The sequence below is a fragment of the Lissotriton vulgaris genome, chromosome 5 (genome assembly GCF_964263255.1).
Source record: "Lissotriton vulgaris chromosome 5, aLisVul1.2, whole genome shotgun sequence".
NCBI lineage: Eukaryota > Metazoa > Chordata > Amphibia > Caudata > Salamandridae > Lissotriton > Lissotriton vulgaris.
In genome coordinates this window covers 352,530,088-352,546,356 of record NC_141693.1, presented here as the reverse complement: position 1 = coordinate 352,546,356, position 16,269 = coordinate 352,530,088, and the positions used below count along the sequence as shown (strand labels likewise).

General features: G+C 42.3%; 1 protein-coding gene across 4 annotated transcripts in view; it reads left to right on the top strand.

Annotated features, from left to right (window-relative positions):
• Positions 1-16,269, top strand: part of SH2D5 (SH2 domain containing 5) — a 150,002-nt gene that overhangs the window by 104,719 nt on the left and 29,014 nt on the right. For all 4 annotated transcript variants that reach the window (XM_086921629.1, XM_086921632.1, XM_086921628.1 and 1 more), the window contains exons 3-4: positions 1,708-1,788; positions 12,637-12,711. In XM_086921629.1, coding sequence (XP_086777755.1) covers positions 1,708-1,788; positions 12,637-12,711 — 156 coding nt within the window. The remainder of the gene's footprint in view (positions 1-1,707; positions 1,789-12,636; positions 12,712-16,269) is intronic.

Genomic DNA, 16,269 nt, shown 5'->3' with positions numbered 1-16,269 from the left:
ATTAAAAGCACACACGTCACAGCCCAGTTGGTAACTAACCACCGCACAAAAAACACATCTTGCTCAGAAGAGCCTTGTGCTCCAGTCTACAAAGTCAAACCCTTCAGACACAGTAGAACAGCCAGCAAAAATGGGTGGAGGGACATAATTTTTTCTCTAGCAGTGCAAAGACTTTTACCACAATAATGATTAAGGCATCTAGGGTCGTGAGCCTGTGGCTCCAATCCCGAGATGTTGGCTTGTTTTGGTGGCATCTGTCCACATACGTTTTAAGAATTACATGCAAACAAGGCTCTGTCAGCTCTTTGCATTGTATTGTAGTTATAATTAAATATTGCTTCATAGCCTGATGAGTCCCCAAAGCGCGTTTGTGAACTGGCACCATGCTACACCATATGATGCGCTTGGTTGGGAGGATATTTGATGGCTGTGCGACCTATGTGAAAAGCATTTAGGTGTTGTGCTTGATCACTGGAGTAGTGCTTTTATCCTAACATTAGTTACTGTGCTTAAGTGTGTAGCAGAGCCAAGAGGAGTGAGGGATAGCATATTTGAGGTTTTTGTTGCTGTTATTCTGCTTGTAAGTGTAGAGTTGTGAGTGTGACACATGTGGGAAGTGTTTTGTTGTTGTGCATAATGAGTAGCGGAATACACTTCTGTCGCTGCAGTGGTGTAGCTGCTCTTATGTCTGTGGTGGAATGAAGTAGAGTAATCAACAGCTGCACATGTGGTCCTGCATACTCTCCTTGTGGAGGGAATAGGCTCCGGTTCTCAGATGGGTTGGAAGTCATCTGATTTCCATACTTTCCTTCTTTAGGAAATCAGATCTGTGTATTGGATTGTGTGATTGTGCATCTTCTGTTTGGGAATATCCAGGTCTTTACGGACTTTATGAATCCTAACTTTTTTGATTTCAAATCTTTTTTTATTGAAAATTATTGCAACACACAATACAGAAAAATCCAAGAATACAAAATACAAAGACGGATAATAGCGACAAAACAAGAAAATCATCCAGCTGTAACAGTCACAATAAAGTACGACGTGAATATATGGGATCGGGTTGTTACATCGGCAAATGAGGAATGAGGAATAATGAAAATAATATGAGCAATTGCATACATTGCTAAGATTGAATCATTAATATGACAATGTACATAACACACAGAATATTCATGACATGGTACCTTGAGTCACAGATGGCGCTCCTCACGCTTCCTGTCTTCCAAACATAACGGGTTGTGACTGATGATTTTAATAATGATAAAAATAAGGAATAAAAAGAAGGAATAAAGAATAAAATAAAATAAAGAATAAAGAATAAGAGGCAGCAACTGTGTGACAGTAAATGTTTAATATAAGGTAGAGCATTATTTATGAATTCTAACTTATCACAAATGTTTATTGAATTGAATATTTACTTTGCTGTATGTCAAATGAGGTTCTATCAGTGTTTCTTCTTGTATGAAGGATGATTAGCTGAGTTGCTATTCTAGTGCAGGGTTCTGTTGGATGAGTATCATTGGAGATTGACTTGGATGAAGCATTAGCCCTTTCCATGAATAGCTCTGTAAGCCTTAAAAAGCGCCTTGCCAGGCAAGTGCAAATCATTTGCTATGTTGAAGTCACCACTGTGTATGTAGCTCAATATGAAAAACAGATCAGATCAATGTGTTCTTTACATGCTGACTGTCTTTCTCCCTCCAGTACGTTGGCTCCTTCCCTGTGGCAGACCTGGAACCCCAGCAGAGGGTGTGGATGGTGGAGGAGGAGCTTCAGTCGCTGAAGGTCAGTCGTTGGGTCAGGGGAGTTTGTGGTTGAGGGAGGCTGATGTCCTACAGCTGGTTGGAAGGTCAGAGTTCTGGGGTCGACACTTGCCACAGAGAATGTCTTTGGTGGAGGTTTTTTACGTGAAGCCTGATATTTCATGTCCATTGCTTTACATTCAGCTTCCAGCTGAGTGGTCCTGTATGATTTTCTATTCCAGTTGTACCCCTTCTTCTTCCATCGGAGATGTCCTGCATCCCTTCCAATTTCAAAACTGTCTCTAGCTGAGAGACACTGCAACATTACTTTCCTATGTATCTGCTTCCTCTGGTAAGGGTCATTGAAAACAATGGGGTGAACCCAATAAATCAATAGGACCTGGGTAAATGTATATATATATAAAGAAAGTGGTCCTAGACACAATTTTTAAACACTGCTAGTGATGTGAGTATTACTTCTTCGCAGTCAACAAATAGTCAGACTTAATCTGAACAAACAGACACATGGAGATGTATTATTAGCTAATTCAGCTATAAATGCAAAAAACCCAACACAACAGTATCACGACAAATTCTACTGCAGTTTATTTACAATTTCATAAAATTTCAGCAAGAAGAAAAAAGAAAAGTTGGTGCTCAGGTGAAGAAAGGTGTAAGTAAAGGTTTAGAGTGATTCAGTGCAACAAAGAAAATATTTTTACATTGCACATGTAAAGCCTACCCATACACAGTATATATACAATATTATACAGGGGGACAGGGAGGGACTGGTGTAGGCTTTGAACAATACAAAATGGGGGGATCGTCGACGTTTCGACCCTGGCGCAATAAGGGAAAGTCACGACCTCTGCTGCGGGTCTTCTTCAGGACGGTTGGGGGGGACTGGGGACGGGGAAGCACCAAAAGAAATTGAGAAGGTGTAGCAATTCCAGATCAGTTGGGCGATACACCTCTGACTGAGAAATTCTGCTCTGACTGAGAGTTCAGTTGAGAAACAATTGGTACACAACGGGCAGTCGAAATCAATCGTGCCTAGTCCGGTAGCGCAATGGACATTGTACCGGTGGTAGAAGGCGAGGAAGAACTAGGTCTAGTTCAAGAGGACCTCAATTTTATGCGTTATCCCCAATAGTTCAGAAATGGGCAGGCCGTAGTTCATAAGATTTGGTAACTCGAAATACAATCCGGCAGCTCCCGACTCTCGCATCCGAGAGAAACCACGTCACGTCCATTGCGCTACTGGACTAGGCACGATTGATTTCGACTGCCCGTTGTGTACCAATTGTTTCTCAACTGAACTCTCAGTCAGAGCAGAATTTCTCAGTCAGAGGTGTATCGCCCAACTGATCTGGAATTGCTACACCTTCTCAATTTCTTTTGGTGCTTCCCCGTCCCCAGTCCCCCCCAACCGTCCTGAAGAAGACCCGCAGCAGAGGTCGTGACTTTCCCTTATTGCGCCAGGGTCGAAACGTCGACGATCCCCCCATTTTGTATTGTTCAAAGCCTACACCAGTCCCTCCCTGTCCCCCTGTATAATATTGTATATATTCTGTGTATGGGTAGGCTTTACATGTGCAATGTAAAAATATTTTCTTTGTTGCACTGAATCACTCTAAACCTTTACTTACACCTTTCTTCACCTGAGCACCAACTTTTCTTTTTTCTTCTTGCTGAAATTTTATGAAATTGTAAATAAACTGCAGTAGAATTTGTCGTGATACTGTTGTGTTGGGTTTTTTGCATTTATAGCTGAATTAGCTAATAATACATCTCCATGTGTTCAGATTAAGTCTGACTATTTGTTGACTGCGAAGAAGTAATACTCACATCACTAGCAGTGTTTAAAAATTGTGTCTAGGACCACTTTCTTTATATATATCCTCTGGTAAGGGGCCCTGTATTACTTCTCACTGCAACTTACACTCCTTCCAAGAAACCCCAAATCAATTTGCTATTCCAGCTTTACCTGCTCTGTGGGGCTTTGAATCAATTCCCATTCCAATGCTAATTCCCAGAGGCCAGAAGCTCCTTCCTGTTCCATCCCTGCCTTTTACCGAGATTTCCGCCCTCACTTACTGTAACTCGACCTCAGAAGCAGGGTATAACTCCCATTTCCTATCTACAACCCTCATAAGAGGCCATTTATTCTTATTCACTTACCGTTCTATCTGTAGGTCCACCAATTGCTCCCTTTCCAGTTCTAGAGATAACCAAATGGTTACGTGGTTGTGTGCTTACAGATAAGGCTTAATACCAGCCTTAGTTGGATATTTGGGAAGGTGAGTAGAAACGACTAACTAATGTTTATGAATATATATATATGCTACAGACTTTGTTGCAAACTTCCTCTTGCTAGGAACAGACGAAATAGACCCAGTTGTCAGTGCAAAATGGTTTGTTTATTTCTCCATACCCCGCACTGCCGCCATGACGCGTTTCGGCCTTCAAGAGGCCTTTATCACATGACGCGAAATGAGGAGTGGTGCCATTCTTAAAGTGAAAGTGCTGTAGCACGTGATCTAAAGCTAAGCGCTTTGTCATAGACATAAAAACAATTCTTTCACATATTTGTTCTACACAAAAAGAAAGACATATTTTTGATAAAACATCGCACCATAGTTGCTAAAGTGTCCATTGTTTCCATGGACCATGTAATACAGTTTTACGAAACAAGATATTCACGATATAAAGCAGAAAAATACTCACAATTGATGGTTCACATTCTAAAATATATGTGCAAGGCAATTTTGACCCATGTGGGTAGTTACCAAACAATGAATTGTTTATAACTACTGTTTACATATAAAAACGTAAATAATCATTTTGTAATCAAATAATTATTTGATAACAACTGATTACAAAATACCATTAAAAACCATGAAATGAAACATATGCTCTATTAATTTCGGTGTTTTCAGTCAAGGTTGCGTTTCTTAAGCAAAAGTGCTGCTGCATGTAGATCCTGCCCAAGTTGGCCAAAAATGTCAAAATCAGGTATGACGGTAGAAAGTGCGTGTGCATAAAAGTGCTAACCAATTTTTGTGCAAAATTATGTGTTTGTATTAAAATCTTTAAAAAAGAGTTACAGAGGCGGAAATGATATATTATATGTAAAAACATTAGAATCTGTTATTTGGAATGCAAGCAAAGCTGGATGGCGAAATTGCTAGAGACATGTATGAAAATCTTCGCTAACATTTAATCCATTAGGTGATTTGGTATCTAATTCAAGAATATATATAAATATTTTTTATTCACCAAATGCCCGTAGCTTTGAGGGGGCACTCGACGATCTTGCCTGCTATCCAGCATATCTTTTCACACTGCTGCGGTGTCCTGGTAGTTATGCTTTCAACTCCCAACGCGTTTCAAGGCAGAACGCCTCTTCATCTGGGGCTTGGCTTCACATACTAGCGCAGTGACACTTCCTTAATTGCATGCATTTAATTAGTTAATAGCCCCCAGTGGGCCGTGCTAAGTGCACTTACAAACAGGCGGGATGCTGGGACTTGTGGTCCAACAGGAACAATTTATTACACACAGTGGATTCAAAGCGCCAGTATTATTAAAGAGACAGTGTCCATTTCCTTAGTAGGAAACCAGATATCGAGGCAGCAATTTTCTTACTTTGTCAAAATCGTGCTGTCAAATACCTCAGACATTGTTCCAAACCCCAGCCTCTTGATATTTTAATATGGTGCTCCACCTCCATCACTGCTTTTAATAAATATAGGTTTCAACCCAGTGAGTGTATCGTATCCTTTTTGGATGGAGCTGTGATGTTAGAAGGGAGAGCCCACCCTGTGACACGATTCACCCGCCCTAGGAGTTCAGCGGTTTTGGTGGAACCTGGAGCTGTGTATTTAATAAACCACTTGAACCGCAGCTGATGTGATGGCCCTGCTAACCATAAAGGGAGCGAGCTATACAAGTCCGAGGATGCCGATCCATTAGAACAACGCATGCAGGAAAGTTACTTGTTACATCCGGCGGCTGGCGAGGGGCTCATCCAGTGTTACTAGAACTTCGGCATGCAATGGAGGGCTAGAAGGGACCGCTTTAAGGAAACGACCAGCGGGGTGTCTATGGCTTAACGTCATTTTCCATCTAGGATGAAGTTTGAACCATGTGATCGCCGGTACGATACGGATGCCGGGACACAACGCAGCTGTAGAATAGCAGCCACAAGGACTATAGCCCTCCTGTTGGCTGTGAGCCCACCAATGGGAAGTGATGACACGATTCATAAGCCAATCAAACACTGGATGACATATTTTAGCACTTTAATAATTGAGAAAGGCACCACGCCGAAACATGTTTGAGATGACTGCTTTTAATAAATATAGGTTTCAACCCCGTTGAGTGCATCATATCCTTTTTAGATGGAGCTGTGATGTTGGAGGGGAGAACCCACCCTCTCTAGGAGTTCAGCGGTTTTGGTGGGACCTGGAGCAGTATATATATATATATATATATATATATATATATATATATATATATATATATATATATATATATATATATATATATATATATATATATATATATATATATATATATATATATATATATATATTCACTGAAAAAACCATAGGTTTCACACCAGTTATAGCTAGCTGGAAATTTTACTGACATAAAACCATTGAAATTCCCATGTTATAGTTAGTTGGAATCACTATAACTTGCGCGCCTGCAATGCACTGCTGATGACGTCACATATTACATCACTCATGACATGGTCAGTGACATCACTCATGACATCACTGATGACACCATCCAGGGAATGTGTGTCTTTCTGAAAAATAAATATGTTTTATATATGTATATGAAAAAGGACGATGGAAGAATAAATGTTTAAGTAAGTGTCCTAATGGATGTTTTTTAAAATAAAATTGATTGGTTAACTGGCTTATTGTTAGCGAGTATTGTTTAAATATTTAAATGTTTGTATCAGTGTTTCACTTTGTGTATAAGTGGCTGCATGGGTTGGTGAGTAGCTACATGTGTGTGTATATGGGTTATTAGATGTTTTTTTTAGTATCAGTATGAGTGTCTGTATGGTTTGGTGGGGATGTTACTTAACACATAGATGCATCAATGACTGACTCACTGTTTCTATGTGTTTTGAAGACAGCATATGTGCAGGACTGTATGGGTGGATGTGTGTGTATATGTGTGTGTTAGTGAGTGAATGACTGTCTCACTAGTGTCTTTATCAGTAACTACATATGTTTTAATCTAGTATATGTGAATATTGATGTATATAAGTGAGTATATGTGAGAGTGAGAGATTGTAGGAGTTCCTGTTTAAATAAGTATGTGTTTCTATAAGTGATTGTTTAAGAGAGTAAGTATGTGTAAGTTTCCTTAGAAGTAAGGTGGTAGTGTGTGTATAGCTGTATATGCAAATAAATGGATGTTCAATAGTTTATTTGCATGTGTGATTATGTGTGTGAGTAACTTTTGGATGACTGTCGGTGTGTAACAGGATGTATAGGTGTATCACTACATCTGCTGAGTGAGTATATGTATGAGTGACTATATAGAACTGTTGGTGAATGAGTGGATGTGTATCTAGATGGTAGAATTACTGAATTGATTGTTGTAACTGCTATGGGTATCTCCATTTTTTTGAAAATGTTAGTTTCTATTTTTGAATATGTGTTTCAAGGGTTACATTACACTGAAAGGAGGTCTCTCACTCTGTCACAAGGATGGTGTCATCCGTGATGTCATGAGTGATGTCACTGACCATGTCATGAGTGATGTAATATGTGACGTCATCAGCAGTGCATTGCAGGCGCGCAAGTTATAGTCCAACTAACTATAACGTGGGAATTTCAATGGTTTTATGTCAGTAAAATTTCCAGCTAACTATAACTGGTGTGAAACCTATGGTTTTTTCAGTGAATTTAATAGGTTTTTTAAATGCTGATTCCTAACTATAACAGATGTGAAACCTATATTTATTCAGTGAATTTCATAGGTTTTTTAAATGCTAATTCCTAACTATAACTGGTGTGAAACCTATGTTTTTTTCAGTGAATTTCATAGGTTTTTTAAATGCTAATTCCTAACTATATATAAGGCCCCAAACCTATGTTTTTTTCTTTGAATTTCAAAATGTTGTTAATAGCAAATGTCTATAGCTATGAAATGTAATATTTTTGAAAATGAATGAATCCTATATTATATTTGTATTTAAAACATTTTTTGTAATGTATATATATATATATATTTATTTTTTTTGCCTTGCCTTGGAGCGCTCCCAGGGCGCGCCCCGGTGAGCGCCCCGGAAAGCGTAGTCTTTTGAAGCGCCCCAGGGCGCGCTCCAGAGAGCGTCCCGTAAGCGCTATTGCCGCGAACGAAAACATCTTCGTGACGTATCGCGTAGCCGCGTCCACGTGATACGCACAGCGTAAGCGCACCCGGAAACACTCGAGCGAATACGATCGCGCAACGTAAACATCCGACGCGCTTACGCGCCGCGACCCGGGGCGCGCCGCGTAAGCGTGTCGGGTCATGTGACCTGAAAATAACACTTTTAATTGGTGCAGAACAGTTTTGGTTTCATAATGATGAAATCCCTGGTCTTGTGACCTGAAAATAACACTTCTCATTGGTTCAGGCCTTTTTTTTTCTCCAAATGATGAAAGACCCCACCTTTTTTCCTTATTCTGACTTTGTCCTTTGACTTAGGAAGACCTGTTTTGCAATATTTGAGGTATATTTTGTACTTTGAAATGGCTACAGTAGCAGCAGCAGCTGGAGCATCTACACCACCACCACAACCACCAAGAGGACCACCACAAGATTACATTGGTGGTCAACAAGAGGAGGAGGAGGAGGAGGAGGGGAGGAGAAGGTGGCTGCAAGAACACAATACCCCATACCAGCCAAGACCACACATTGTATGGGAGTTTTTTTCAATCCCAGAGGGCAAGAAAAAAGTCAATGCAGCCAAGGTGACTTGCCTAATCTGTGGCATGGAACTTTCAAGGGGGAACTCGAACAAAAAATACACTTTTGGAAATAACACCATGATTCGCCACATGCAGCGCAGGCATCCGATCAACTATTCTGCTGCAGAGATGAGGGAACTGGCCAGTAACCCTCCCCAATCTTCAAGCACCAGCTCCAAAAGAAAGCAACCCACTCCATCGGGACCAGTGGCAAGAGAGACGATCCCTTGCATTCAGCCACGGTTTGCGGATTTCCGAATAACATGTATTCATTGTGGTAAGACCATCGCCTATGGTAAACTGAGCATAACGTCCTTGCTGGGGACAACCACAAATGCCCCAAAAAACCCTAATTTTTTCTTCTTTTTTTTTGCTCCAGTTGAGCCATTTTCAATTCCCTGTTTTTTCGTTTCTCCCCATAAAAATAAAAAAATATATAAAATAGTTCATAAAAGCCAAAAAAAGTACAAAATGTTCCAAAAACACTAAAAACATATAAAACAACAAAAAGAAGAAAAAAACAGTTCTTTTTAGAACTACCTCCAATTTATAAAAAAAGGCTACCTTTTAAAAAAACTCTGTCATTCTTCTTTCCCCATGGGCTGCTCCCCAGTCCGCTCCCTGGTGCGCGTACCGGGCACTCCCCTCGCGCAAATCAAAAAAAAAATTATTTTGCACCGCGGGGCCCTTTTATAGCCCCCACATCAAACCTAGGGGGTCAGGGGGAGTCTACCCTGCCCCCTTATGGTCAATTCCCCCTTTGTTTTTGCCACCTCTTGTGTCTCGATCCTACCGAGACACAAGATGGCGGCCGCTCCGGACTGTTTAGAATGTTTACAGACACCCAACAACCAATCAGATTTCCTTGCGCACCTCGCAAGTCGCGCCCGCTGCGCTCCCCGGTGCGCGTACAGGGGCGCGGCCATAGATATATATATTTTTTTGAACCTAAATTACTCAAAATCCACTGGAGCACATATCTTGAGACATAGCAAAGGCACATCGGGCTACCAGTCCCTACAATTTTGCCACGTTTGGTGGAAATCCATTCAGCCATTCGGGTTAAAAGTGAGTTCGACCGCCCTATGGAAATTAACATGGAGAAAACACGTTTTGGGACTCCCCTTTTATTTCGGCCCCCGCTTGACGAATCCCCCCCAAACTTTCAAGAAAGGACCAGAGCTCCGCGAGGCAAATTTGAGGAAATTTTCAGGCAGATTCGTCAACCGGCGCCAAAGTTATTCACAATAGAATTTTGAGATTTTGCATTGAAAAAAATCCTAACTATAACTACCAGTAGGTAATATATATATATGAAGTAAATCCAAAAGTACGACTCGCGCTGCTAGGTGCTGAGCACCCCTCGCCGCAAACTGGACACAGACCCAAGTTATTCCTTCAGAGTTGTTTATTTAACCCGTATGCCAAGACGCGTTTCGCAGCCCACAGCCGCTTTCTCACTCGATATATATATATATATATATATATCACAAAAAAGAGTTGCCCCTGCTTGAGAACGCACCCAAGGAAAAACAGCAGGACTCTGCTTTATTTTTCACATGGTCCTTTATCACGGCAAACAGCAGGCAGTGTCTTGTTCTGTTTTAAAAGCCCAACGTATTTCAGAAAATTCTCGTTCCATGATCAAGGGCGCTGTGTGTATCGCGGCAAGATGCGACGAAGGTAAGTGTCTTAATACAGTGACCATCCTCCGGTGGAAAGCCCTCCAGTGGGCGTGTCTGATCGCTTAGTTTTACAGACCTTGTAGTGCCTTCATTGTATCTGCCGCTTTACATTGATGAGTTCAGATTCAGGCTCTCCAGTGAGCTACAGGATACATGTTACTGAATAATTTTGGCCAAACTGTTTCCTCTGCCTGTTGTGCTGTTAGTTCAGTCTAGTTGCACAAGGCAGTCCACACTCCGTTTATTTTTAAGTCCTGTTTTCATAATGTAAATTGATTCGTAATGCAATTGAAGTCCCCCTGTTTCACACTCCACATAGGGATATTTATAACAGTCTATTGTAAAGACGATTTCTCAACATATAATCATAAGATGATGGTGATGTTGGGAATTATGTAACGAACATATTATCTTCATGGGGTGTAAGCTTAGAAGACAATGGAATGCTGCAGTGATATTTATAATTAATTTTTACCTGACCTGAGTGCGGTAGAGAAGATGGGAAGCCTTTTTCTCTCTCATTTTGATCAAGTAACAGCAATTATTTATTAATAGGTCAATTAATCTGTTTGTGAGAAAGTAGATTTAATATTTTGGGATAAAAAGTATGTACTGTATTCTATGTTGTTCTTGCATCTATAATGATAATAGTATATCTACATATAAGGGGGAAGGTTGCGATTTCACTCCAACCAGTTATGGTGAAATGATTAACCAAGTGGCACTACCATTTTTAGAGGTCATTAATTAATTGTACAGCTGGGGAAGCTCGCTCTTGCAGTGTATTTAACTGCACCTCCCCTCTGCAGGTTTAGGGGTTCGGCTTGTGTGTGTTCCCTGCCTGTAAAATATACATCTCCTCTGTCTCGATCTCCTCTTTCATGTTGTCCCATATCCCCATTTCTGCTGGTGTCCATTTCCCCCTCTCTGCACTTGTTTCCCCTTCTTTCTTTTGTCTCCATCTACTTCCTACCTTTTTGAGTCTACTGGCCTCGCCCATGACATGGGTCCACACTCCCCTTAATATAAATCTCCTAATGCCTGTTACCATTCCTGCATTCTTGCATGAACTCAATCGTTCGCCATCTTGGAGCCTCCATTGAAGTCATAACATTTGAAAGGCTTGTCCATGTGCAGGATCGCAAATCATTTTTTTGTGGTTTTTAAAACAGGCATTTTTAAATACAAATTGAGGCATTTTATGTATTTTATATGGAGAAAATTGCATTTTTTTCTTTTTAAAATTTGTCAATTCAGACCTAAATGGTTCTGAACCAAAAAGAAAATCCTGACGTTAACTTTGCTGCCATTTTCTTAGCAGAAAAAAGTAAGCAAAATGTGGGATTGTACTCATAGGCGGCCCTACGCAAATGTTCGTTACTTCAATAACGAATCCCATAAAGGAGAACTAGGATTACATGTCAGTAACCTTTCCTTCCTACCCTATGTAATGAGGGTCCTGTGGAATGGACATACAGGTCCAGCTTCAGCTGGCCATTGAAATGGGTCGAAGCAGGACATCCCTTAACATCCCTTAACTCTCTCTTGATGTGTTTAGAATACCCATATTACAGATTTTCCAACTTTCCCAAACTCTGATATATTATCATTATGCATTCGGTCTATAAAGATGTACATTAGCAATCTAGTTGGATTTAATTTTCCAGACATGGTAGTCATAGGACTGTACATGGTTAACAATAGAAGTCAAAAACATAATCAGTGGCTACAAGCAGATATATTTCATTATGGTAGAAGGTATTACATTCTAACAGTGTTAAGGTGATGGCAAAAAAAATAGTAGGATCAGAAGGTCAGAGTAGTGGAGGATGACGCGAGAGAGCAAGAGGTGTTACAGTCAAAGATCATATTTGGAGGGGGCTGTCAGCTTTGCCTAGAAGTTATGTTATGTGCATTTGTGTGGTGCTTTCTGGCATTTGTATTGTCCCCTTTTGAGATGGGTGAAACACCCTCATCAGATATATCTTATTAATTATTCTAGTCACAGCAGTGCATATATTTTATCTTCCTCTCTATGTAACCAACCAAACAGTTCTCTCTTGCTGTGGGTATGCCCCGTATGTACAGTATTTCTGACTGAAAGTCTACTAAAAGATACTTCAAACTTTCTACTAAAAATGAGATTAGAGGGTCCCTTCAGAGTTATGGAACTTTCTGAGTTTAGGCTCATCTTACACTGACTGCTTTCTCCATTTCTTGCAGGACTGCCTTCGCCGTCAACCTGTCATTTTAAAGTTCAGCCTCCAAGGAGTGAAGATGTACAGTGCAGCCGGAGAGGTATGGAAGTCACTCAACTGGTACTCTTTACATGTTTTCTCTTTTAGCTGTTTTTTGGCACCAGTCCTGATTTATATAGATGGGCTAGGAACTCAGTTAATCAGGAGTCGGATAGTCATGAGCTAAAAAACACCTGGACATTGATTTCCAGCCCCTGTTCCCTGCTGGGTAACCCTTATTGTATATAATATTATAGAAAGCACACGTGTCTTCATCCCACAGAGAGGGAGCACGGCACAAGACTCCACTCTTCTCATCACACAAAATAACAAAACATGACTCACACAGGCTACACTACAATGTGGCATCCTTTTAGCCAACCGCATCGTAGAGTGTATTGTGCTACACGTCTACTACTGCATGTTGGTGCCTTGTTAAGGATATGGAGCCCTGTACAACCACAATACATTACCTGTTTCCCTTACCTACTGGCAGCCACTACAGTTGAGTCAGAGCTGGACTGAAGTGCTCACAGGTCACCTTGTGAGGAAACGAAAAAAATTCTTTAACACCTACATATTAATAAAACTGGGTTGGGAGACAACCTTTTATCTGTGGACTCTATTTAAAATTATAGTGTATTTTAAGCCCTGTGGGCTTTGCTACCTGTGCCACTAAACATAGCCACAGTTTCAGTTTCAGTTACATTAAACTTGAGTCGATTGTGACATAGCCATCCTTCTGTTACACAGAATCAAGATTGAAAGTCATCTATCCTAGAGCCTCCCTACAATTCTTCAGCACAACTTGGATGTCATCATTGTGTATGATTACACATGGGCCTCAAAGAGTTGATGAAGTGTAGCATGGTTGCAAATTAGATATTAAGGAAAATAGAGAATAAAGCAGAGCCCTGCAGAACTCTTCACATTGACTAAGGTTGACGTGAGGAGAGGGATGCAATCTCTTGGCATCATTTGGACAGACATCAGGTAATCCAATTCCATTTCTCAAACACCAGCCGACTTGTGTTTAATGAAGATCAGTTGTACTTAGACCCCATCAAAGGCTGTTAAGAGGTCCAGCTGCACCAAGGCTGTGACATGTTCACCATCAGCTTGCATTACAAGTCGTCAGTGACAGAAACAATCGAGGACTCTGGGAAGACTCCAGAATATTTTTGGTGGAGGTAGGTATTTCTTTAAATGTTTGCTGTACATTCATAACTGCTTTAACCAGCAACATAGAGAGCACAGGGAATTTGTGTAATAGATCTAATGTTGGCAGGGTCTAGAGGACCCAGCATAGGTTTTCTTAGAAGTAGAAAAATGACTTCATCTTCAAATGGGGTGGGAACTATATCACTATTAAACAAGGCAGTAGCTACCATGTAGAGGTCCTCACCACCACCAGGCCGTTTTAGGGCCTTTCAAGGCAGAAGTACTGAGGTGCATAGGTGGATGGGGAGGGGTTGACACCCCATTCAGCAGCATTCTTGAGCGTTAAGTATCAAGGAGTTTAGCTCACTGGCCAAGGATTTTAAGATTAAGCTTGTTTACTAGGTGATACGCATGTTACTTCTCAGCATAGGGTGAGAGAGCAGATATCATTGACGCAGGCAAAACATAACTGCGTTGGCAAGCAACAGTGATAGCTCATAGAACATATATTCAAAGACAGGCTTACTGTTTTGCACCAGTTTTTATTTCAGTTTTATATAGCACAAACTCAACCTGAAGGTATTGGAGCACTTCACATCAGCACTAGTTATGTTTTTTTTTGACAATCAATTTTATTGAGTTTTGAATTTGAGTTTGACAACAAATAGCACCACTCAGAGCTGCATAGTACATTAGCAGGATAAGGGAAAAACATATCGCAATGACATCAAGATCACAGAAAGAAATCCAAAATAGCATATCCACGTGCACCTGGAGAGCGGACCACATCATCTCTTTCGTCGAGTGCCCCAACCCATTTCCCCCACATGCGATGACATTTCTCGGGGCACCCCTTGGCTACATATAGAGGCCGCTCCTGTGCCACACACCAGTCCACCCCCCGGCGCCAGCGCCTTAGAGTGGGAGGGGCGGTGTCCAGCGAGTGAGCAGTGATGTCCCTCTTGGCAACCACCAAAGCAGTATTGAGGAAGAGCTTCTCAGCCCTCGAACCGTCCAGACCGTCGGTGATGCCCAGCAGAACACGCATGGGATCGAGGGGCACCTCCCAGCCCAGGACCCCTGTCAGGTCTTGTGTTAGCAATTCCCAATACCCCTGAATCGCATTGCATATCCACACCATATGATAAAAGTCAACGCGGGGGTGGGAGCAGCGGGGGCAGTTAGCATTGGGCCAAAGCCCAACACGGTGGAGACGCAGGGGTGTAAGATAGGCGGCGTGCAAAAAATAGACTTGGACCAGACGCAGTCTTGCTGACACCACAATAGTCCTAGGGGCCATCAGGGCATCTCTCCAATCCTCATTCTCTAGAACCCCAAGCCAGCCCTCCCACTTCTCACGGAGCAGGGAAAGGGAGTTGGGGGTATTGTTGACGAGTGAGCGGTTGATCCGAGAGACTCCACCCTTCCCCAGATCCCCGGTCAGGACTTGCGGCTCAGGCAGGCTATATTCGGGCAGAGACGTGCCATCTGGAATTTGAGAGTGAAGAGCGTGGCGCAGCTGTAAGTAGCGGAAGAATTGAGAGGGATGGAGGGAATGCCTAGCCTGTAAGTCTTGGAAGGTTCGGATATGGGTACCGCTCCAGACGTCACCCAACAAGGATACCCCAATGAGGACCCATTGGCGGAACCCTGACAGGGAGGCAACTTCACAAAGCCTGGTGCCACACCACAAGGGAGTTTAGCGAGTCGGCCTGCCACCCATTGAGTATGTCGTAATGATGCATGCCAAGCCAAGAAGGCTCCGCGTGTGACCTCGGGAAGAGCACAAGAAACCGTAGCCCCATAAAGCATCCCCTGGATGGAGGAGAAGCCCAGGATGTGTAGCTCCAAGTGATACGCCGGGTCGGACCAGTCGCCATTAAACCAATCGTGGATCGTGAGTAGACGAGTTGCTAAATAGTAGAGGTAGAGGTTCGTCATTCCGAGACCTCCATCAAAAGGTGGGATTCGGCATTGGGCCAGCGCCAGCCTGGACCTCTGACCCCCCCCAAAGGAATTTCGTGGCCATGCCATCCATCTCCCGGAACCAAGATCTAGCAAAGGAGAGATGTGTGTTCTGGAGCATGTACAAAAAACGGGGGAGGATCATCATTTTGTATAGGGCGATCCTGCCCAAAGGGTTCAATGGCAGCGTGCGTCACTTAAGGAGGTCGGCGCGGATCCGCTTTACCAGCGGGGTGACATTGAGCTCCGATGCGAGGTCAGGGAGAAGGGAGATCCAAATCCCCAAGTACTTGAAAGACAGCAACCGAAGCGGAATCGACGACTGCCAATCAAAGCCCTCGCGTGAGAGATGTAAGGGGACGAGGAAGGACTTGGACGGGTTAAGCCGCAGGCCAGATACTTGTTCAAACATGGCCAGTGCCCGAAGGCAGTGAGGTCCCGAGCGAGCAGGGTCAGCCAAAAACAGCAGCACGTCATCCGCGTATATCGCGAT